Source organism: Zonotrichia albicollis, chromosome 1, assembly GCF_047830755.1.
Source record: "Zonotrichia albicollis isolate bZonAlb1 chromosome 1, bZonAlb1.hap1, whole genome shotgun sequence".
Taxonomy (NCBI): domain Eukaryota; kingdom Metazoa; phylum Chordata; class Aves; order Passeriformes; family Passerellidae; genus Zonotrichia; species Zonotrichia albicollis.
In genome coordinates this window covers 139,901,766-139,926,191 of record NC_133819.1, presented here as the reverse complement: position 1 = coordinate 139,926,191, position 24,426 = coordinate 139,901,766, and the positions used below count along the sequence as shown (strand labels likewise).

General features: G+C 38.9%; 1 protein-coding gene across 7 annotated transcripts in view; it reads right to left on the bottom strand.

The window, feature by feature from the left end:
- Nucleotides 1-24,158, bottom strand: part of CSMD3 (CUB and Sushi multiple domains 3) — a 580,686-nt gene extending 556,528 nt beyond the window's left edge. For 2 of the 7 annotated variants that reach the window (XM_014263981.3, XM_074556154.1), the window contains exon 1: nt 23,816-24,157. In XM_014263981.3, the coding sequence (XP_014119456.2) occupies nt 23,816-23,993 (178 nt within the window). In that variant the 5' untranslated portion in view covers nt 23,994-24,157. Of the gene's footprint in view, nt 1-23,815 lie in introns of all 7 variants that reach the window. The other 5 variants (XM_074556162.1, XM_074556182.1, XM_074556146.1 and 2 more) reach the window with 4 other exon arrangements.
- Nucleotides 24,159-24,426: the final 268 nt, after the last annotated feature.

Genomic DNA, 24,426 nt, shown 5'->3' with positions numbered 1-24,426 from the left:
AAAGTTTGCCCTTTTTTTTCCTGCGATTTCTGCACATTTCAGCATATTGTGTGGCTAGTTCCATTTTTCTACAATTCAGGGATGGAATTTCAGTGTGTATATGTCAAAATTATCATTAATGTTTGGCAAAAATGTGTTCTACTATTTAAAAATGGAATATGGACAAGAATGCAGACCTTCACAATGCATATTTGAGAAATCAGAATATTTACACACTGGTAGGCATATTTTTACTGCACATCTAGCATATAATGTGACAATTCATTTTTCTAAATTTATGCTGAAAAATAAAAACCTTCAAGAAACCACCAAATTTTTCTTCATTGAAAATTGACAATTGATTTAATCTGAAAAAGTTCCAGTTAAAGTATGAAGTTGTTTGTGACATTCAAGAGAAATATTTTCTATTTTGGACTTTAATATAATTAATAAATCCCAACAAAAACCAAACTAACTTTGAAGATAATTAGGTTATTGTTACATGCATTTTGATTAATCATTAATCAGTCTACTGAAACATGCTTAAGAGATTTAAAAACTTTTGAAGTCCGGTTTATTTACAGGCCAAGAATCCCACAGAGATGAGGTTTGATCTTTCAATGTCCTTTTGCCATTAATGTCTTTGAAAAATGGACATAAATTGTTATTGTCATTGGAAATGCAAAATTATGATTTGGTTGTATTTCATAACAATTCTGCCTTTCAAAAGCAACAAGCAGTCAATAGTTAGACCCACTGAATCATCTACATGCATAGTTTCAGCCATTATTTTGTGACAATATTTCCAAAATATTGACATATACAAGGCACATGTTGTGCTACACACTGCACTGAGACAGGAAAGACACCGAGTTCAGCTTGGGAAGGCTGCAGACTAAACAGAACGCAGGATAGTGCAAGTGCATGTGGATTAGGGAGCACAAGGAAACAGTGAGATGGTGCTAATCACCATAAAGTGCAGTGCTTTCACTTCACCAGCTGCCAGATGTGTACCAGGTTTAGAGAAATTGTAGTAAAATAAATCTCAAAAAAGAAATCATTGCTAGTGCATATTAGAAAACTCTACATTAATTCTTTTTTTTACCAGTCTCATTTACCAGATCTTGCACATATATTTTGGAAGTACAGTTATTTGTTTATTTTAGTCAACACTAATAATTCTCATATGCATTCATTGTGTATGTGTCCCTTTCCAATGGCTTTGACTGTATATCAGTTTATACTTCCACTCAAATTTTAATATTTGTGAGAGAAAGTAATGCCTAGTAATTAAAGACTTGTGTCACTTCTATTTTATGAATTATTGCACTAAGCTGATTATTTAATATGTAAGGCAAATCAGTACTGAAAAGTGACATAGAACCTAGTATCATATTAGAAGAAAATAGAAATTCACAATAATATAAAAAGCCCCTTGGACATTGTTCCTTTATACCTAGTAAAAACATGGTTAATATTTAACATTTACTCATAGCAAAGGAGAGGATTTTTTGTGGATCACTGTTAACCGAGGTGTCCTGGAATCAGGAGATATGGCTTCAGCTTTCTGCTTGTTGAAAGACTTCTGTAACTTTGGGAAGTCACTTGAGACATTTTTAAAATTCTTTAAGATTTTTAAAAGGTATTTTCCAGAGAGGGCATAGCATGACTTTGAAAAATGTAGTACCTAACACCTATTGAAATAATGGGTCTTACACATTTAGGCTTCTGTCAGTTCCGCTAGGAACTTGCCTGGATCATTAGGTACCTAAATACCCTGAACAAATCTGGCCCATTGCAGAAAGATTTTCTATCTGCAAGCAAGGTAACAAGTAATAGTATTCCCTTATGACATTGGTAGAAGGAAACATGCATTAAAGATTATAGCACTGCTATATATTAAAGCTTAGGATAGTTTATCAATATGTAAGACAGATCATTAAAAAATGTCATTACATAATATTAATGATGCAGTAGTATCTAGAAAACTGCAGACAGTAGTGCCCAGCCTGTACCAGAGATGACACTGCAGAATTAAAGGTGCTTTAAAGACTGCGACAAAAAGGATTAAGTGCCTTGAAAAAAAGGTGTGAACAGAAGTTGAGAAGAGTTGAAAGAAACTCAGAGACTGAAAAACAAAAAGGAAACCAAACTTTCAATCAAGATCTTAAATGATCTGGTATGCTCTCTGTTCTAATCACCTGTACTTTGTACCAATTTACTTGCATTCACACATTAGACTAACACTTGAGCTCTAGGTATTTTCCATTTCTCCCTTCATTTTGATGCACTATTTAGCTATCAGATATTCTGTAGTAACAAAGGTATTTTACACTAGAAGCCAATATATGTTTGTGTTCAGTTTCAAAGCTTCTCTTTGTCTCTGCTGTTTTGTTTGTCTGTCCAGAGTTGGCCATCCTCTTTTCTCTATCACTACTAATCAGATCAAAAGAACACTTCAAATGTCCATTGAAACAGGTGTGAATTTAATGCATGGCACTGCTAAAGAAGATTTTGCATGGAATGATTGTACTGATGAAATAACAACTGTCAATAAATTGTATGATAGAAGATAATAAGAAATGTAATGCATGAGAGAGTTTAAAAAGTCATAAATACACTTGCAACATAACAGACTATGTCTAACCAATCTATTCTGGATCAACTACCCTTACAAAATTTTCTAGAAATACTTTTCATATTCTTTTTTTCTTCTTACTAGTGCTGCTTCACATATACTGCATTTCTATTTTACTAACACTTCATATTATCTTAGAGGTCTTTTGGACCAGGATTTCTCACAACAGCATGTTTGTGTTGCTGTTGCTTTTTCAGTATTTTAAAGTAAGGCTGTTATCCTGAAATGGAGAAATCTTCTTTTGGCATGTGAGTAACACAATTCCATTGGAAACGGGTAAGGTAAGGCAACTCTTATTAGGAAAGAGAGTAAATCTAAAAAATAATCTCAGTTTTAATGAATCACTTGAAATACAAAATACAATGAGGAAAGATCACTAAGAAAATTGGACCTGGGTCTTAATTACGACCAAACATGTTACATCCCACTAATAGTATGCATTTATGTGACAGATAATGTATTGACAGACTGGAAAAACAAGATCAATTAAAACCCTCATAACCAGCTTGAAAGTTTTAAAACGTATTTCAACATTCACTTACTAGAAATGACTATCACATTTTTATATATCTAAGCAGCATTATTAAAATACTTGAGGAAAAACTTAACTGCCAGAGATTATTAGAAAACCAGTATTCTGTGAAAGATAATGTTACTTTATTCACATCTCAAACAGTGGCAATATTTAGCTGACACCACATGAACTGCAGCTTTTAAACATGCTATTCCTAATCAGTAGCAGAGAGAACTTGTATTTTGGAATAAAAATAACCAAATCACTGGGCAGATAATCTGCCCGGGTGCCACTTTCTCCCCTACACATCTCCCCCTTTCCATGACTTCAAACACAGAATGTCTGTGGTTTATTTTGAATGTCAAACTGTGATTATATGATCATACATTGCAATTCATTTTTAGCAATGGAAAGGAAATATCTTTGTCTTTATAGTCTCTATAGTCTAAGAACTATTGTCTTTATAGTTCTAAGCAATTAGTGATGGATTTACATATGTTTCACTGTTCATAATGGTGGTCTGTTTTGCTATGGACCTGAAAGCCTGTGAAGCCAGCCACAGGCCCCATGAACTTTGCAATGCTAAGTTTAGTGATGTTTGGTTCAGTACTTGACAGTGAAAGGAGCTGCATGAAATCCAGAAACAGTGTGGTATGTATGGCAATCTTTGTGAGACTTTTTTTTTAAAGACTTGCCATGGAATCTTTTATTTAGCTATTTTTATCACTTAAAAGTTCTTACCATATGTAGAATATAAGGCAAATAAAAGTTTCATTAAATAAGCATTTCATTTTATTCTGTACATACTTTAGATCCTTATTAATCTGTCATTTAGAGGGAGGAAGCAATGGACAGAATTCTGCTTCAAAGAACATTTTACTTTTTCTCAGTCCTAACACAGTAAGGTTCTAACACTTCCCTTTAACAATACTAATAACACCTGAGATATTTTTCAGGTAGTGAACTCCAGAATATAAAAGTTAAGGAATTTCATAATTACATATTTCACTATGTTTCAAAAGCTGCCATGAAAATGTCTTTTAGGAATTAGATTAAAATTTTCTCAATGAGAGGTACAATGTTAATATTATGTACTGCAAAAAAACCAGATCATTGCATAAAGAAGTTTGGTCAAGACAAAGAAGAAATAAGGTAGAGTTGAAATCTATTAATTCTCCTGTAATCTTCCTTAGAAAATCTTTTCTCAGCTGAAGAAAAAAAAAATCAAATAGATCTGCTTCTGCTTTAACTTCGCTGGGTTGAATGATTTTGCATTGAGATCCACAGATGGCTCCCTGAAGCTGTGATTCCCCATTACATCTCAGCATGTCTGCAGTTCAGACATTGTCAGCACTGAAAGCACTGGTAACTGTACATAGATTAACTTTTTTTCAGCATGTTCCTCTTAGAAAAATCACCTCCCATTCCCTTATCCCTCAAAGTATGTGTCCCTCAAAGTACAAGTTTTTCCTACAACACAAAAACAATACAGTTACTGGAGTGAGCCAAAGACATCCATGAAGACTGTAGGGTAAGCAAGCCTTTTCTTCTTTTATGTGGGAGGGGAAAGCATAGGGGTTGCTGCCTAAGGCATTATGAGCCTGAGAAATTTTCTGTAAGTTTTTAGGCAAAGTGACAATGATAGGAATATTCAAGCCATCCAAGCATTTATGCAGTGAGAAAGTGAAGAGTTGGTTGATTTTTTTTTTAATTTTGTATAATTTTTGTCTTAACTTTTCTGACTAGCTTCGTATAAATTGGTAAAACTTAATTGTGAAGTATTGCTGATGTTCTTACCATTGTGTAATTTAGCACTTATATCCAGGGAGAGAATAAAGGTGAAAATGAAAATCTATTATGTTATGCAACAAAACACTAATAGAAGAATGCATATAGAATGAGCAAACTTCATACAGGCGGAAGAAAACATCCTAAGAAAATGAGAACCTTAAAGAAGATAATTTGAAAATAATATGATGTTTGTATGTAAATAAGATACTGATGATCTCCCTTTTCTTACAGTGTATTCAAATAATTTGCCACGAGGCAATGTAGGAAGCGATAACAGTGAGCTAGCAGAGTAGGGAACCTTTGAATGTTCAAAGGAGACATTCAATCATTTAAGACTCACAGAATAATGTGGTGTGAAATTATTATAATACGTTGGAAAACGGCCTAGTTAGCAGAGAGGATGTTCCACTCTGCGTGGCTGCTTTGTGCTCTGTGCAGGAGCATCCAGTGCTCCCTGCAGGTCTGCTTGCTCTGCACAGGTGAGCAGCAAGGCTGCCTCACTGGCAGATAAACCCCCCAGCTGGGCAGAGAAAACAACAGGAAGATACCTAAAATAATTGTACGGCTTCCTATTGAAGTAATGCTTACATGGAAGTAGCAACTCCTAACCCAAAGGACCAAAAAGCGTACAACAAACTGAAATTTAAATTGTCCTTATTAACTGTCTCCATAGATGAGCATCTGTGGAATCAGGTCAGAACACGTTGCCCTAAACGCTCTCACAAGGTTTGTTTGGCTCTTTTTTTCATTAGTTCTCACTCCTAAGATGGAAAGTTTGTGAAATCTTGTTATGATGAGACAAAAAAGACCCCCTAGACCACTTCTCAAATAAAAGCAGAACAACCAACCAACCAAAAACCTGCCACAATGTTTATAATGCAAACAGGAACAAAAAACTAATTTTGGTGAGGTTGCCTAAGCAGTTTTGATAAACAAGTGTTGAAATGTCTTGGGAAGGAAAAATAATATATCAAAGGCAAAACCATAATTTGTAATTTATTTGCAGTTAACTAGCAATATACAGTGCATTCTTATTAAAGTGCAGAAACAAGCAACAATTACTTTTGCTTATTTTTTTTGCAAATATATAACTTCTTTTTTCAAATTTCTGTTTTAGTCTTTGAAATGTAGAATGAGAGGCACTTGAGGAATTCTCCCTTTTTGCTTTCATTTTCTGAAATTCAAACTCTTTTTTTAGAAACTGCCAGAAATATATTTAAAAAATAAAAAAAGAAAGGTGTGCTATTACAGAGGTCTGAGTTCACAACCACAAGTGAGTGCAAGAGGAAATAGACATTCTCATATGTCTGTTTTGTAGTTGTGTAACAGCAATTCAAAAACCTGCTGCCTCTTAGTTGAAATGTGCTGATGGACTGTAGGAAGTAAATTATTTCAGCACTTGCGACTGTGTAAGTTATTTTATACTGTGGTATACCTTGAATTGTAAGAATGGACAGGGAGAAATTTTCAGAAGCTGATACAAATAGCCAGCAAGCTCAGAAGGGTGGGAAACTGAGCAGATGCATGGGTCTAAATAGCCAACCAACCAACCAACCAACTACAGTTGTTTGACCATGGTTTTGATTTTTTAATATATTTCAGCATTCTATATAAGAATATTTACTCCACTAGTCAGCAGGAAAATTTTTGATTTTAGGTGCATAAACATGGTATGTTAGTGAGCACAAAATCAGAAATAATACATATATAAATGCAAATTGAAATGTAATACAATTATGAAAGTGGGGTAATTGTCAGGAAAAAAATCTTTCATGTATGAATGAACTCTTACTCTGTGAATTTTGAAAATGTTGCACAGTTTCCTTTGGTAGAAATCAAGCATTATCTGAAAGTTTATCTGAAAAGAGGTATGTTGTCTTCTCCTAGTGAAAAATCTAATTCCCAGAAACTAATACCCAGTTGCCCTCTTAGCAGCATGCATTAGTGAAACCCGATGATAAAAATGAAGAAATAATTGGAAGCTTGGAAATAAATCTGTCAATCAAGTTTGATCTCAATCATTAGAAATTTTTTGTGCTGTCTGCACTGGATTTGGACCCATGCAACTTCTCAGAGCGCTTATAAAACAAACCATTTATTGCTCTTTCTTAATGCAGATATGAGGTGATATTACTTGCTCTTTTTCACTTTGCTATTTATGTAACGGAAAAAATCTTGCAATAATACCCCCTGAAAAAGCATATAAAAAGGCTTTTATGAATAATTATTCATGGTTTCCATCTGTTTAAAGTAATTAAAGCAGATGATATTTGACCCACTAACTTCAAGATTTTATTTTTGGTTTTTCTCTAGCGAAGGATAGTAGCAATTCCCTTGAAGCCAATTTCTTACACAACTATAAAGAACAGAAGACTTCAAAGTGCATTTCGAACTGCAACATATATACTGAATCTTTCTGGCAATGTAGTGTTAAATTGCACACCAAAGTACATGAAGTTTCACAAACCAACAGATAATGAAGCTGTTTAAGAGAGAATAAGCTCATTCCATTTTTCTCTTGATCATTATCTTAAGAATGCTGCTACTTGGTTTGGAACTATGCATATTGTGTTACACTCCTATCTACTAATTTTTTATTCATACAAGAAACTAAGCTAATGAAAATTCTGTACTGAGGAGGCTCCAAAATAGCAGTTAATGCAGTTTTTGGCAACAGTAAGTCATAGTGACAATCAAGCCAAGAAGTTCCCTGTGTTTCTGTAACATCAGAGAAATGAAGATATCCTTAATCTTCAAGATCACAATCAACTCAACCACCTGCACTGTAATAAAGGAGTTTTCTTAGAACCAGACTTAAATGCTTTCTCAAAGGGCTATAAACAACCTCTGCTTCCATTCCATCCAGACATGCATCAACCCAGTGAATGCCTAATTTGAACATAACATTACCTAAAATGATCTTGTTATTGTGCTTTTTTTAAACAGATTGGACTGAGCTTAGACATAGTTTAAGAGCACAAGTGGGTATGATGTTTTTTTCCTGAACTAAAATAATGCCAAACAGTAACAGGAGTCATAGAATTATTATGTGATTGTATTGTTCTCTATAAAACCCCCCACAAAAAAGTTTTACTGTGAACCTGTACAGAGTTCTCAAAATGTAGGGTGGAACAATCATGAGCAAAAATGTTGACACTGTTGTCTTTTCTTCATGGAGAGCAAAAATCTTTGGGCTTGATAGAGGGCATTCGGTAGAAGGTAAATAAGTTTGGAAGAAAGGGTACAGGAAAAGGTTTCTTCTACTTTAACACATCTGTGTCAACAGGCCCCAAGGAAAGATGGAGATTGTGAATATGAGAACACCTTTTGAGTCAAGACATTTCTGTGGCATCTCTTTGCTTCCTATCTCTTTCTTACTTTGCTGAGTGCTGTTACTTACCATAAGGTCAAGAGGGAGAAGCAAACACCACTTTTGATGGACCAATGAGCTGATGCTTAACAAATTATCCTTAAACTAGTCCAATAATTACAGATATTGCACATGTTCAAAGATATGTCAAGCAATTGTGATTAATATTGAATTCCCTTCCTTTCTTTTCTCACATTGAAAGAAACAACTGAACTAGTATGTAATCAGCAAAATATTGTACACAACTACATCTGCAAAATTTCCTTTTCATCCATTTATTTCAAATCTGGGACTTGACTTCATGACTGGTCCAACTGACCCATTTTCTCCCTTTGATTTTTTTCATATCTGAGGAAGTTCAAAGCTTTGCACAGCTTTGCACTTTTCTATATTCTCCTGTGTACTAAAGTTGTGTGTGTTAATCCTTCATCTTGAATAAGAAATCTTTATTTCAACCTTCAATAACTTGTAACTTTTCCAAAAATTTCTATATGGATTTCTCCAGGCTAGTGCTTCTCATCTTGGAAGAGCACATTGTATTGTTTATCTAAAATGTATCCATGAACTCTTAATTAAATTACAGCAATCTTGTTAAGGAGGTAGTTTCCTTATTTTCTTGTACAGTGCTAAGGAGCATTTCCTACACCAATGCCACTGTGTAATTTATCACTGAGCACTGAGTAGTCAACACACCTTCTAAAACAGTTCCTTTCCCTTCGCATTTAGAAGCAGCTGCCTTTTAGATTAAATAGATCTATTATTTAATAATTCTCAGAAATGCCCCTCAGAAGATTAGAAAAGGAAGTGTAGAAGGTTATTTAACACACTCTGCTTAGAGAATTTAGATAGCAGACTGCAATTATCCAAATTGGAATTCAGCCAGCAGATGAAGGCTAATAACAATCTTCTGTGAAAAATACCATGCAATCTTTCAGGAGCAGACATGCCAGCAACATCTCATCTGAAACATGACAACTGCAAGAGCTCAGTGTCTCCAAATTTTGCTTGGAATAGTAATTTGTTCAAATTCTAGAAAATGCTTCCAACAGAAACAGCACCATTTCCTACAACTCAAGTAATATATATTTTAAGTCAGCTATTAAAGTACTAAACAGTCTCATTGTACCTCAGAAGTACTATGAAAAGTGCCCTGATTTAGAAAATATTTATGGTTCTTCTGGGTAGCAGAGAAGACAATGTATACAGGCAGCTCTTCTCCTGTGGCTTTTGGTCCTTGGTTAAAGCTGTCACACCAGGGAAGAGAATTCTGGGTATAGGTGCATTAATCAGAAAACTAATTTTTTTAGTTTTAGTCACTGTGAACATGCAAAAATCTCTTGACAATGCTCAACATCAAAAGCCATTAAAAATACGTAGGATGTATGGAAAGATCCTTTAATGAACTTAAAGATGCTAAAATATAAGACACAGAATAAGTGATGGTCACTTGCTTAGTGATGAATCAAAAGTGAGGTTGCTGCTTTCAGATTAATGATGACATCAGTTTTCCTCATATCTCTATCCTCAACAGAGTAAGGAGTATGTAGGGAAATTTGCTAGACTGGAGATGTTAAGATCTTTTGGGTAATCAAATGATGCACGAAAGTCAAGGTACTCCAAAATGTCCTCACAAAATCAATAGGCGTGCAAACGCAGAAGTAGGCAAGTTTTAGAGATTCATATGCATATAGGAAAATATAACTAACTGATACCTGCATGATTATGAGCTTGGAAGTCAGAGTTGACCTGAGAGCTGAACTCAGAGTTGACCTCAGACGCATCACTGAAATTTCTTTGAAATTACTGACTTCATGTTCCATGGCACTTCCACAAACAGAAGAGTAAGACAAAGAGAGTGAAATCTATCCCCTACAAAAAACACCCATGCACCCCTATCTTGAGCACTGCCCAGAGTTCTAATTTCCTTATGTCAAGAAAGGCAGACTCAAAGAAGATACAGGGATGGGCAAATAGCTGATCTTGGTACTGAAGTAGTTTCCTCATAAGGAAAAATTAAAATTCCAGGTGTCTTTTTGGAGAAGGTGGCAGTCTGGAAAGAACTGTGGTTCAGAGTGGTATGTTTCTCATTTTCATTCAGGATATTTTCTTTGAGCTTTGTCAGTCATTGCTGTGGGAACCCTGGAGAAATAGATTTCATTCGCCCAGCAAAGCACAAAGGCAAAAATGCTGGAGGATATTCTGTTTCCTTGAAGGTCCTGTGTGAAAGCTGCTCCACAGGCACAGCCGTGTGCCTTGGCTGGGGCAGAGATTGTGTGGAGCTGCAGCAAGGATGGGATGTCCGAGTCATCCACCCTGAGCAATCTCTGCAGAGCAAATACTGTCTAGTTTTTCAGGTGGTTATAGCCTGGTCAAACTGGGGAAGATTTTCATGGCGGGAACAACAACAGCAACAACAGCAACAACAACAAAAAATCTCTTCCAGAGAATCATAAAGACTCTATTCTAAAGTTGGCAGATAGTGGAGTTTCTGCATTACAGAATTTGTAAATTAGAGTCCAGACAATGGCCTTTCTCTCATATTATCCTCTGCTTCCTCCTCCACTCAGTGAAGAAGAGCTAACCATAAGTATACAGTATTACGGCAGTGGAATGATAATTTCGATATGTTTTGTTGGTTGTGATTTTTTTGCCATATCAAGTCAATAAGAAGTTTCTTCTATGATAATACCTCATTATCATATTAAAAATGGTTGATTGCATCTGTTTAATCATACTTTGCCAGAAAGGTGACTCAAAAACTTTGAAAAATTGAGTTTAAGTTAGACTTTTAAGCATCATTGGCTGCCTTTACATTTGCACAGATAATGCTATATCTTTCTTAAAATATTTTTTTGTCACTGCTGCCTCCATAAGAGGATGTCTGGAAGAAAATATAGCATTGCTACAGGTTAGTATTTCCAACGTAAATTTCCTTTTCTTCTTCCTTTCAAGAATATATATATTTAACTGCATTGTGAAAGATTAGACAGATAAAGAAGCTTTCAGCAGAATCACAATACAGGTAATTAAGGGTCTGTCAGCATTTCCATTATGAACTCCATTTAGTATTAAGGGCTTAGCATTTTTCCATCATTTCAGAAAATGTCAAGCTGAAAGCTGGCATGCAGATTAGCAGCCTGGATGCAAATTTGTTTACACAAAATATTTAAATCTGCTCAGCTGTTTTAGATTTAGAGATCAGCCAGAAACTTTAAACTCTCAGGGCTCCTCATGTGTTTCTGCCAAATTCTAGACCAAGTCAGTTAAAAAAAAAAAAAAGTGATTCTTTAATAAACTTTTGACTCATTGTCTTCTAAAATGTTGATACTATTTACTTTAAACTTTAAAAAGGATTTTAGATTTTTGGTCGTCTTGCAACTGTAGCCTTACTCCTGCTATCTTTATAAATGAATGATGAATTAGAATAGGATTTGAAAACTATAATAAAACCTGATTATTATTCTTGTAGTCTGAAGCATTGTTTTTGTCAACTCACTTAACTACTTTCATAAGACAGTGAACTGAAAGGGACCAAGGCCTGTAAGGTTTTTGAGTGTCAACAACTTACCCGTCTAGCTCTAATACCATTTTAGGGTACTGGCAAATAGAATCTGGTGGAGGTCATCTGTTACAGCTTTTCAGTTTCATCAGTTCAGTCCCATGCAAGATATAAAGAGTTTTGTAGAGCTGTCACATCCTAAATAAACTCCTCTGTATTGAAATGAGTATTTTGCTTTTTTGTATCAATCTGCTCTGTTCTGCTAAAAGTCAATGACAAATCTTCTCTTCAGTTCAGTAGGGACAAGCTCTAAAATAATCTCCTGGTAAATATTTCAATAAGGTTATAATTGAATGGATGATCACTCTTTTCAAAAGTGCACTTCTCACTTGAGAAGTAAGAAGCTTTGACTCGGAAGACTTAGAGCCACCAAGCAGTGTGAAATAGAAACACTGTTAGGAACACCAACTGAGCCATCAATAGAAAAGAAATAAAAAATAGTATTGTCATGTAAGAAAAAAAAAGACAATAATATTGTAAAATATGGACATTCAAGTAGATAATGGGCATATTTTTAATACTGATAAGAGATGGGAAAAGAGGAAAAATCAAAGATAGACCTTCTAAAAAGTGCACAATCATCCAAGTGTGCCTGACAAAAAATAGGAACCTTGCCCAGAGCAATCTGAATTTAAAGCACAAAAAAGGTACGATACAAAAGAGATAGTAGAAATAAATTTTGTACATATGAAGCATGGAGAAAGTAGATGAGGAGAAATGGTTGATCAAAACAATATACCCATATCAGTTTGGCCAGAGGATGTTTACCTACACGACACTGTACTCGCTTAATAATGCAAAATAGTAAAGCTTGTAAGAATAAAGAAAACGTTCATCAGAAAACATCTCAATATTGCAATGCAGTTATGTTTTCAGAAGTGATGATTCAATGCTCATTGTATTGCATACAATATTCTAAAATAAACTATCCATTTTCCATATAGTTACCTCAGATTTATTGTAAATTCCAGGAGGAAATTCATGTCTCCTTAATAATTACAGTGGTTCTGATGAGCAGATTATTTCCTTAGTTGGTATCTGTGGCACACTCTGACTCAGATTTGTGTTAACTCAGCTGTCAACGGATTTCAAAGAGGGGACAAATACAGGAGGCCCCAAAGGGAGCAATTTGGAACAGTACCTTTCACAAGTCAGACACACAGCAAACCCTCCTGACTTCATTGGAATACACAAAGTCAATGGGAGCAAGTGTGTAACAGCATCCCGACAAATCTAGCCTGGTTTTACCATATGCAATTTTTTCCTTTTATATTTAATTATTTTTTTATTCTACAATATTATGTAGAATCCAGAGTCCTAACAAGTCAGTGGTCATCCCAGAACAATGATATTAGTAAAGGATTAACAGGAGTAATATTAGATCTGTAAAATTTCCCTTATCATGTCACTTGGACAGTTAAACTGTATACATTAGAGCTTGAAAAACCAAGAAGATATATCTTGGATTTCCAAAATATATCAAGTGTTCCACTTTTAACTATCTGATTCTATACAGTTCATTTATACACAAGTGAGTGTGAAAATATCTCACTATCCAATTCTGGGCTTTTTTTAAAGTGTGTTTTGAAGTTTTCTTCTTTGGGGTGAATGGGTATTATTTTGGTTACCAAAAAATAATCAGGTAAACAGGCACGAGATACTAAAGAATGAAAAGAAATATAACTGAAAAACCACTCTTCCAATCTTGCATTCTTGGAGATGATATAAAATCCAAAGAACTTCCTGAAAAAGTTAGTAAGTCTAATCTATGACTCTAAGGCTGGGAGGATATTTCATTTCCTAGCATATCACCCTTACATGATTATTACTTTAGGCCAAAAAAGGACTTTACAAATTACATGGAAATTGAAGAGAACTTTCTATATTTTTCTGCAGGCTTTATGTTATTGGGACTTTTCCAGCAGTACTTGTGGAGTGGGAAGAGAATTTGGGAAGGGAGCCCAGAAGTGCAGAGGAGGCTGAATAAATTCAGAAAAATTACAGGAGCTAGTTGATGAGCTAGATTTGAGTGTAGTAAAAATATATGGCTAGAGCTTAGGAGAATGGTGGGGTTTTTTATGGGTAGTCTAATTTAAAAGTAGCTGAAAATAGTGTAGAAACTCATACATGTTTCAATGGACTGCAATTGTAGTACTAGAAAGATTTAGGAATTTTGAAGCACATCCTTAGGAAAGTTATGGAGGTAGGCATGCAGGAGTCAGCAGTGCTGTTGAACTTGTTCTATATTAAACATTATTCTGTTGCTCACTTCTATATCAGACAAATAGCTTTACAATCAAATATTTGTCAGTACATTTTCAAAAAGACTATGTCTTATGTGGTTGATTGGTGCAACTTTCCACTGCTGACAGTGCAAATGCCAATACACTTCAGTATATTATACCAATAAAAACTCTCTAATCAGCTGAGAACTTTTGTGAGCACTATATTGATGCAAAGATTGTCCTTTAGTTATGCGTTATTAAGTATGCATATTTCTTCTCTTGTGGCCACTAAAGTTGCACGGCACTCATCACTCAGCACTGCTGGGTTAACAGTTGGACTTGATGGTCTCTGAGGTCCCTGCCAACCCACCCAATTCTGCCATTTTATGCAACAAGCATTGCTCAAGTCAGCAGGAGTGATATAACTGAAGTGTCAACACAGATGTGTTCAAGGGAAATCACAGATGATGAGAGCATAGCCATGAATTAGGCAGAATCCTTCCTGATGGAGGACACAGTTACAGATGCCTGCTACCAGGAGTGCTGGTGTGTCTGTTTCCCTGCATGTCCCTGGAGATGTAAGAAAAAAGCATTTGTTACCACAAAGCCAATGGTCATGGTTATGTCAGGTGGCCAAAGACCTATATTCTTTTCTTCCCCAAGTCTTTGCTTAGCCATGTAGGCTTCCCAAGAATCAGGATTTGAACTTTTGGTTTCCACTATATTTCAGTTCTTTGGATTTTGACTCAGCATACTAGATGTCTTTAAAATAAGGCAGTGGCAAATACAAAGAATGTGTTAGGACAAAAATGCAATAAAACTAACATGGAAACTTTCCGATTTTTGTGCTTTGGTTTTACTAGCTAATTCAGCATTTTCAGTGTAACTCCGTACTGGAATATATGATAGCCTGATACGAGTAAAACCAAATTGCATTTATAATTAAATTTGAAGCATTTTAAACTGCAATCTATTTTCTTAAGTCCTCTTAGTTCCTCTGCAGCCATTAGCAGCATTGTGCAAATTCCAAAATGCTTTACTGAAAAACAAAAAAAATTCATATGAAATCTTGAAGCTAGGTTAAAAAATTGCTGTACTTCACCGTATGTCCTGACAAAAACAGGACCATTCTGGGGTTCTAGGGACTACACCTGACATTGTATTAGCATACAATCATTACACTGAATCCAGCAAACTCATCCTTAGAACTGCTGATGTGACCATCAATGAAATGGGGAAAGGGCATTTTCCTACTGTATCCAAATATATCATTTATTTTCCCTTAATCATAAACAATTTACTTGTGTAATCCTTAGGTTTACAATGCAATAAGTTTTCCAAAGACCACTTCAAATTAAAATATCAAGCATATATTGTGAAATACATTACTTCTGTTGTAATTAATATTTATGAGTGAAACAAAATATATGTACAGAAAATTGTAATTCAAAACTCAGTACAAAAAGAAACAGGAAAATCTACTCTCAGAGATTTTATTTTGGACTCTCCTTTTGCCTTCAATAGGCTCAAACAACAGACAGCTTAGAGGTTCTTTTTATATCCTGTTTTACAAATTCTCGGTACCTTTGGGTCAAAGCTCATACAAAGAAGCAAAAATGCAACTTTTAGTATAGGCTTTTAGAATACTTTTAATTAGACTAAGCTTCATTTCCCAAAATAATTGCACAGCAATCAAGAAAGCTAACTATAGTAGACTGTGAAGTTTTCATTCTGGGTCAGATTAAATAGTGGAGAAAAGGTTTTGTAATTCAAGTAGTTCCATCTCAACACTATGTTCAATGGGAATATGTGTACTTTGCATTTCTGTGGTTCATTTTCACTCAGGACTCCAAACCACTAATTTCCCTCAAAGGCTTTTTTCTATTCTTCTACCTTAACCAAGGTATCTGCTTGCTGGGTTTGAAACCGGCTCTATGAGGAGATAATGATGGCAGAGGGTTCATTTCAACTGCACTGAAACAGAGCCACCTCTGAGATATGTCAGTCTCTTCAAATGATAACACCAGTATTAAAATAAACCAGAAGATAGCACAGACATGCTCATTTTTTGTATACTTGAAAGGTGATTAGAGGTTTTCAATCTACTAAAAAGAGTTTATAGAAACTATATTTGGTAAAAAAAACCCTAAACCACTAGGAATAAATATGACAGTCAATTCTTAATTTTTTTAATTACTGGTTTTAGTAACTAGTGCTATTTCTTTTCATCAAGCTTTTCTCCTAACTAGTACACCTAGCTATCACTACTATCACTCTTCTTTTGTTAGTGAAATCAATTATGCATTATAGTGGAACTTCCTTCTGAGATTCGGAATACACAATAAATTAAGAGGTAATAGATAACTTAGGAAGCACATAAGTTTTGAGTTGTTACCTGTGCCTTTGACAGGTAACAATGCAGTCTTTTGAATTTCTTCATAACATAATCAAATATGTGGATATAATTTCCACATATATACATATTTCCATGAGAATTGAATCAAACTAGTTACATGCATAAGGCTAATAAGATACATAAATAGGGGAAACAGACAGAATAGAATTCAAGGTCAGAAATAGTGATTCAATAGCAGTATAATCCAAGTAATCAACTCAGTCATTTCTGCCTCAAGCCTCCAAATTCTTTCAGTTCTTTTGCAAAGACAGTCTGTGCTATTTACAGGCCTTGGGGGATGAGAATTCATCGCCCCAGGAATGCTTCTGTGGTTAAGTTATTTACAGTTATTTTCCTTATTTCTATGATACAATGCAAATATGACACATGACGCTATGAAGCATTTTGTAGAATCCAAGGGAAAATGGGCAGTCCATCTCTCTGTGTCTGTGCTGGCTGCATCCCATCTTGTTTTTCAACAAGAATTCCATGAGAGGAGCAGCCCTGCTGGGATCCCTTGTTTGCCATTCATCAATACACCGGGGCTCACCCTTTCTGAGTAACACTGTTCCTAAATCTATAAACTTACCCAACTAAGATTTCAGGCCCTGGGAAGGGCATGATGAATTCCCACTATTTCCATCTTTGACATTTACAACAGTACTCAGCATCTGTAATGCTGAAATTATGAAGCCATACTAAATCTTACACGTTCTGTGAGAACAAAGCAATGCAGCAATGATTGTAAATCTGCCCAGGAAAGGTAAACAACTGAATGTAAACAAGTACAAATGTAAATGTGTGTCTGTGTGTATATGTGTATTTTAAATAATCCTCCTTATAGTCCCATATCCTTCTCCATTCTACTTCCCAGAAGATAAACTGGATATTGGGAAGGAGACCTTCAACATTTCCTACTACTAGTTTTTTGTTTTTTTTTTTTTTAAAGGGAGTTTTAAAACTAGTGCATTACATGCCATACACTATTCTATTTAGGCCTAATAATAATTGCCAAATATTGTCCCTTGAATTTTAGACAAAGACAAATGTTATCTTTATTTTTTGCAAAGAAATTGTACCATTTCATTGACAAGGAAACATACTTCTGTAAATATGATTAAAAGGCATGTGTCTAAATATTGTAAAAGTTATGGATTTTTGCAACAAACTCTAGCATGGAAATTACTTAAAATTTTGAGGTAAGGTTTATAACCTTGTAATAATTGATTTTATCAGATGTGTCTCTGATTTATGACTTAAAAATTGCTTCTTCAAATATCTCACATAGTAAGAGCTGTCTTAAAAATATAAGGGTTTAAGGAAAAAAATCAACAGCTTAGACCAAGTTGTCTGTTCTCTTCTGACTGCTCTTTCCTGGAAATTGCTTTGTAAGGTAATTGGTAAACTAATTTCCCTAAATGCTTTGTGCTATTCTTTTACCTTAACCATTATGCTCAGAAACACAAGCTGAATGATGTGCATCAGCAAGTAGCTGAAGCTGAGATATCACAACCCCATGGAATTAGAATTGAAGTTTCCTATAAGTAGGGGAAAAAAACCAAAGCAACAACTAATTTTACAGCAGATCATAAAGCCTTTCTTATTCCAACCATTCCAATTTATCAGATTCTGTAGAATTAAAATTTTATATATAATTTTAATTTATTTTACACATGCTTTTTTTTACTTATACTCTTTCTCTGTCTCTCAGTATCATAATGCTGGACTCACTTGGCCTTGCTTCAGAGGTGTTAACATGTCCCCCAGACTCTTACTAGAGCCATCTGAAAATGTAAATGCTCAATACCTCTGAAAATCAGACAATGTCTAAGATAGTATTTTTTTAAAGCTACAACACAAGGCAGTCTTATTCTTCAGAACATTTTCCCTGAAAAGTTGTTACAATCAGGCAAATTGAACCATCCTCACAGGTTATTTTAAAACTTTTTCAAATTTCTCTGAAAGAGTATGCGATTTTCTTTCTTGTTACCAGATAAATGTGCATTCAATGGATTTGAATAAGATTTTGTGGGTAGATCTTCACATCATGTCAACAACAACCAAATTTATCACAAATATTCATACAAACCAGTGCTTTCAGCCAGATGAAGAGTGGAAAGAATGCAGGATTTATATTAATGCCATGGTATGGAATGGGGATGGAAGGCAAGGCAAGGCAAGGAAAAAAAGCAGCAGAATGAAAGACAGCAGACAAATGAACGGAACACAGGCCAGTCCATGCCTTTCCAAAGTGATGTTTCAAAAGCAGCCTGTATCTTAGGAGATCCAAAGCTGTTGGCTGCTGCAATCCAGGACGTGCTAGTCACTCCACTTGCTGTGTTTCTGCAGTCTTCACTAGCCTGCTGCTAATTGTGATGGTTGGAGATAAAGGACACTAAGCTAGATGGGCAATTATCCTGCTAGACTTGTTGCTCAAAAACATCCTCCCCCGCCCCAAACACAAGCAAACAAGGAAAAAACCACCGGTAGACTACAAGTTTCTGCTATGATTCTGCACAGGAATTTTGGAAAAGGAGGAATTTCGAAGCACATCCACAGAATTCTTTAGGTCTCATGCACTGCTGCTGGCAAACTGAGATGCTGATAATGGAGTTGAAGGTACAGCCTGTCCCTCTCCACCCTGGAGGGCTGCTCAAGAGCTCAGCCTCTCGCAGAGGAACGGGCTGGTTGTGCTTAGGAACTGGGGGCTATTTCTGTGTGTCAGCCGACAAAACCAATCAGCCGACGCTCCTAGAGCTGCCTTAGACTTGTGGGCCGAAGAGGTGCAGAAGTGACCGAGATGAAGTCAGCAAAGCCAAAGGACGGAATTCCGCCAGCAGGAGCACCCGGAGGCGCGGACACCTCGGGGGCTGCGGGGCCGCGGCCGGAGCCGGGCGCGGGTGGAGCTGCCCGGGGCCGGCTCCGCCTTGGGACTGCCGCCTCTCACAATGACAGAGAGCAAAGCGGAGCTGAGGCTCTCCTGTGACCTTTGTGAGCCCCGAGTGGCACCGGCAGGGAAAGGAGAACCAGTCCCTGCTGGCGCTGCCGGGAGGGGCCGTGTGCGCCTTCACGAGGCAGCTTCACGGCTGCCCTGCAGGAGAGGAGGCGGAGGAGGCGAGTGCTAAGCGAGGGCACAGCCACGCTGTGTTTTAGCCCTGAGAAAGGCGGGGGGGATAGAGGTAACTTTGACTGTAACCCTGAAGAGCTGCGTAGCTTGAAAACACGGCGAGGGGCGGCGAGCAGCACAGCCAGCCCCGTGGCACCCGCGGGGGCCAGGCAAAGGGGCTCCCCAGAGGAGGCGAGCGGGTGCGGAGGGGTTGGAAAGGAGGGACCACGCTGTCCCCGCTCCAGTCAGTGTGTCCCTATCCCCCTGCATGAGTACATGCACAAACACACGAACTAACTCAACACACACACATCACACAAAGATGCAGCGCCGGCATCGACCATCGGGATGTGAGGAAACCTGAACCTGCTGCTACTCTCCCGACCATTCCCGCCTCGGGGACAGAGCCAGCAGCATCTCGCTGCGCCCAGCCGTGCCCCACTGGGGAAAGCCATCCGCCAGTAATCCCATACCCATCGTCAGTAACTGCATAAATCAAGTGACTGGGAAGGAAGCGGTGGGGAGGGGCTGGCAGAGCATGAAGGGAGCGGGATTGAGGTTGGAATGAGGGAAAAGGGAGATGGCAGAGGTGGTTAAAAGAAGCAGGGCACGCTTTGTCCCTGCTAAATACTCCCACATGCCAGGTACCCATCACTGGAAATGGAAATGCTTTTCATTTTCTCATCACTTCTCTTGTCAATGAGCCGTTTAAAATCTCAGTGCTTCATCTCCCTTTCATTTTAAAAGCTGCCCTTGTTCCGCTTGTCACAACTGCAAGAGGGGAACAGAGGAACAACAGCAGCGGCAAAGCTTCATTTTAGCCGGGCAGACAAAAGTCGACCTTGGTGCTCTCTCTTGGAGAGACAGCCAAGGAGCAGAGATGGAGGATTTGCCTCCACTATCTATCACAAGCTTTTTTTTTTTTTTTTTCTTCTTTTTTTTTCTTTTGGTGGAAGGAGGTGCCAAACCGAAGGCATTCAAGTAAGTCCTTTGCTAAATCCCAGGAGGCAAAGCTCACTGATGCTGCCTGATTTTTTCCCACTCTTTCATGCTCTCTTCCACACTTTCTGTAAGGGAGTTGGACAGTGGAGTTTTCCATTCCCTCATCCTCAATACTTGGTTTGTATCTCCCTTGCCTCAATGGTGCTTCTCATTTCTCCCATGGTGTGAGGGGAGGGAGCTTTCCTGGATGCCTCCTTCATCTGAAGGGAAGAACACAGGGTTCATCACCCCCTGTAACTGATCAGGAATCACTCTGCTCGGCCTTTTCTCAAGGCTGGATGGTGGATGTGTTCGTTTTAATGCCTTTCACACCGCTCAGTTTTCAGTGGTGTCATTTCTTTGCTTTTTTACTCCATTCCTATTGAAGGAAGATTTTGGTGGAGATGGTTCCATGGCATAAATGGGATATTGTATAAGCAAGACTTTAATTGAAAAAGGAACAATTCCTTTTTACTTAGCTCTTCCTATCACTCCTTCCTCAGCAGTTCTTACTATTTCCTTTCTTCCACCTTCCCCTGCTTTCTTCTCCCTTTTCTAACCCCTTTCAATGTTGTTGAAGGTTCCAAAGAGTCATGAATTTGTAGGTAAATGTGAAGGATTTGTTTTGTCCATATTAATATATCCAAGGAAAGCCTAATTATCCAGATGTGAGCGTGGTTCCTCAAGCATCCTGGGATAGTTTGGCACATGTAATGATGGGAGAGCTGTGGATCAAGACTGGGGAAAAGATGACAGGACAATGACAAAAATTGGAAAAGCCTGAGAGGCAAATATCAAGCGAAGCTGTGGAAATGGTCTGGATGACAGGAATGACAGCAACAGTTTGGGTGTTATGATGTGGTGCTGGACTTTTCAGTAGAAATGCTTAAACAAGGAAGGGTATGGGTTGGAGCTTGCAGAGATGGGGTGTGGTAAAAAGGCCTTGCAAAGCAATGGTAGAGCAGATGTAGGATCTGTGGAGTCATCTTGCTCCCAACATCTGCAATGTTTTACGTGGGCAGGTATTCATTCATCCTTTGCCTCTGCTTTCTGGGGGCAGGAGCTCTGTTGACACAATGGGAATGTAAATCTAAGTAAAATGCTTTCATTCACGGGAGTGGAAGGAGAATTAATATAAACGTCCAGAATAGATACAGTGCTGCAGTCAGTGAGTGTAAGCCATTGTAAGGCTTGGCTGCCTAAAGGAACCCACATCCAGAATGTAAAACATCACCTCCTGGGTCGGCAATTTCTGGGTGAGCTGCCCCAGTCCAAAGGAAGTCTATGGAAACTGCCAGGATCGGGGAAGCTTAGGCCCTAACAATGGGAAGAAGTAGAAAGAGCCAGTTTTCCAAAACCCTTTTTTTCCTTTTTCTTGAGCTGTTTCTGGCTCTCCATGGCAGCTTTTGCCCTCTGTGCTCAGCGTTTTTTCCTCACCCCACCCCCAAGGGCAAGCGGCGGCTCTCAACAGGTGCTGGGGAAGCCGCTCCGCTCCTCTGCGCGGCGCGTCCCGCGGTCGGGTGCTGCCGCCCCGCGACTCGCGCTCACCTCGCAGCCGCCGCGCCGGAGCCCCCGCACCGCGCCCGCTCCGCTCCGCACCGCGCCGGAGCCCCGGCACCGCGGCCGCACCGGCCGGCAGCCAGCCCGGGGCTGCCCGCCCTGGCACCCGGCACCCAGAACGCGCTCATGGCAGAAGGCTGAACCGGGGAAAGGAAATGCTCCCAAAAGCCCGGGCCGGTGCCGACAGCGAATCATCTCCAGACCGGGGCAGAGCGCCGGGAGCGGCTCCCTCAATAGATGCAAACACAGAAAGGCTGCCTTTAATTACAGTGTGCATAAACGTCGCAGGCAAGCCCCTTGGATACCCCGCGTCAGGATAACGCGGGATGAGGTAAAAGCCCTCCAGACCCTCCCCGTGAAACGCGAATTGTCTTTTTCAACGCGATGCAAATGGGGGGAAAAGCAGCTGCAAAGCTCTACAATAAACTGTTTCATCCAAGCCAGCGCCAGCTCAGGAAGGCACGCCTTTGAATGCCACCCCCACAAGACACCTCCTTCCCACCCGTGCAGGCAACCTCTGTAGGCGATAACCAAGTCTAAAAACTCGGGGGGATCGATAACGTCTACTAAATATTCTGGGAGTGTATGAGTGTGGCGGGGAGGAGGGATGAGGATGAGGAGGGGGATAAAAGCGTGATTAATCGGATATTAATCACTGGCCACAAACAAGGGGAGATTATTTCGGGTAGGCAGCCGACTGTGGGGAGTAGCAGAATAGATCCTTTTACTGAAGGCACGCGTGATGGGATCGGCGCTTCGCTGTTGAGCGATGCCTGTGTAATTCTGCAGGTGCACATTATTCAAGCCACATATTTCTTCTTTTCTCTGTGTGTAGCATTTCCCTTAACTGCCTGCAAGCACAGACTTAGTGAAGATATTTATGCCGCTAACTAGACATTTCCTTTTTGCCCTCCTTTCATGAACACAGAAGCAAGAAGAAAGCAAAATAGCCGCTGCCTCGGGGGAAAAAAAAAATAGAGATAAAAACCACCACCCAAACTCCCTCACACACATCAGAGAAAAGGGACCAAGCGAGGGAATGGAGAAGGTGTCGATCTTTGCACCCAGCGACAGACCAAGGCTGAATTACTAACGCACCTTTCCGGCAGCCGGGGAGCCCTGCATGCGTACAGACAGCTGAGCGTGAAGCGCATTTCGGGCTGCGAGACGGCTGCGAGTACGCTGGGCTCCTCCGTAACTTTCCCCACGCAACGGGTTAAACTAATAAGTGCATCGATACAGGCATTCCCGCAAAGATCCCGCTGCTCGACCGAAATCCAGAATTGTAGGTAATCCCCCCACACACCCGGCACTAACATCATCGTCACCTTAAAAAAAGTGAACCAGTGGGTTTTGTTTGAATATACACTAGTTAGAGGCTATATGAACCAACTCACGTCTCCGTTTGAGCATACTGCAAGAATATTTATTGAGCCCCGGCTCAGTCACTGCATTGAACGCCAGCTCTGGCAAGCAAATACATTTCCTATCTCCGAAGAGAGCTCTGAATCAACTCCTTCTTTCCTCCCCGCCTTAGCGATCGTTTATATATTTCCATTGCAAAGTACCAAGGGCAAAAATATAAAATAAGAGATAAATATATTTTGAAATACACCTTGATACAAGGCGAGAGCTTGCAACGCCCTGACAAAAAGCAAATGGACCCCTAAAAATATACCACTCAAATACTACCCTACCTTTCACACACGAAACCATCAATAAAAAGACGAGGTTCCAAAATGTAAATCCACTTTTAATCTCCATTTTCTTCACCAGGATGAAGTCCAGCCGGCCACATTTAGTACATCCCCTTTCCCAAAAGTCTGCTAATTTCGATTCCTTTGCACGGATTTCCCCTCTGCAGATCCCTTTCATATTATTCTTGAGAGCTCCTAATTCCTATTCCTCGGCCAGGCGCAGCGGAGTTGTTGCTGTTGATGGTGCGCGGTCACAGCTCGGAGTGAATGGTGTTTCTGGGATACCACAGCAACCTTGACGAGGACTCAACCATCTCTCCAACGGGGGCACAAAGTCTCAGCTACTCTCGATCGTGTCTTTTCCTCCTCCACCCCCCCCGCTACCCCAACTCCCTGCACAGCCGAAACCCACCACAATCCTCCCTCCTCGCAGCATCCACCGGGAGCCACGGGAGAGCACCTCAACGCTCACTCGCTCTCTCCAATAAACTCCGAACAGTATTTGCAATTGAGACTCTCCCCCCACCCCCTTGTTCTCTCAAGAGGATCAGTTCTGCCTGGGAGAGCGGCTCGGGAGATAACGGAGTGCCGGGATCCCCCCGCCGCCCGCC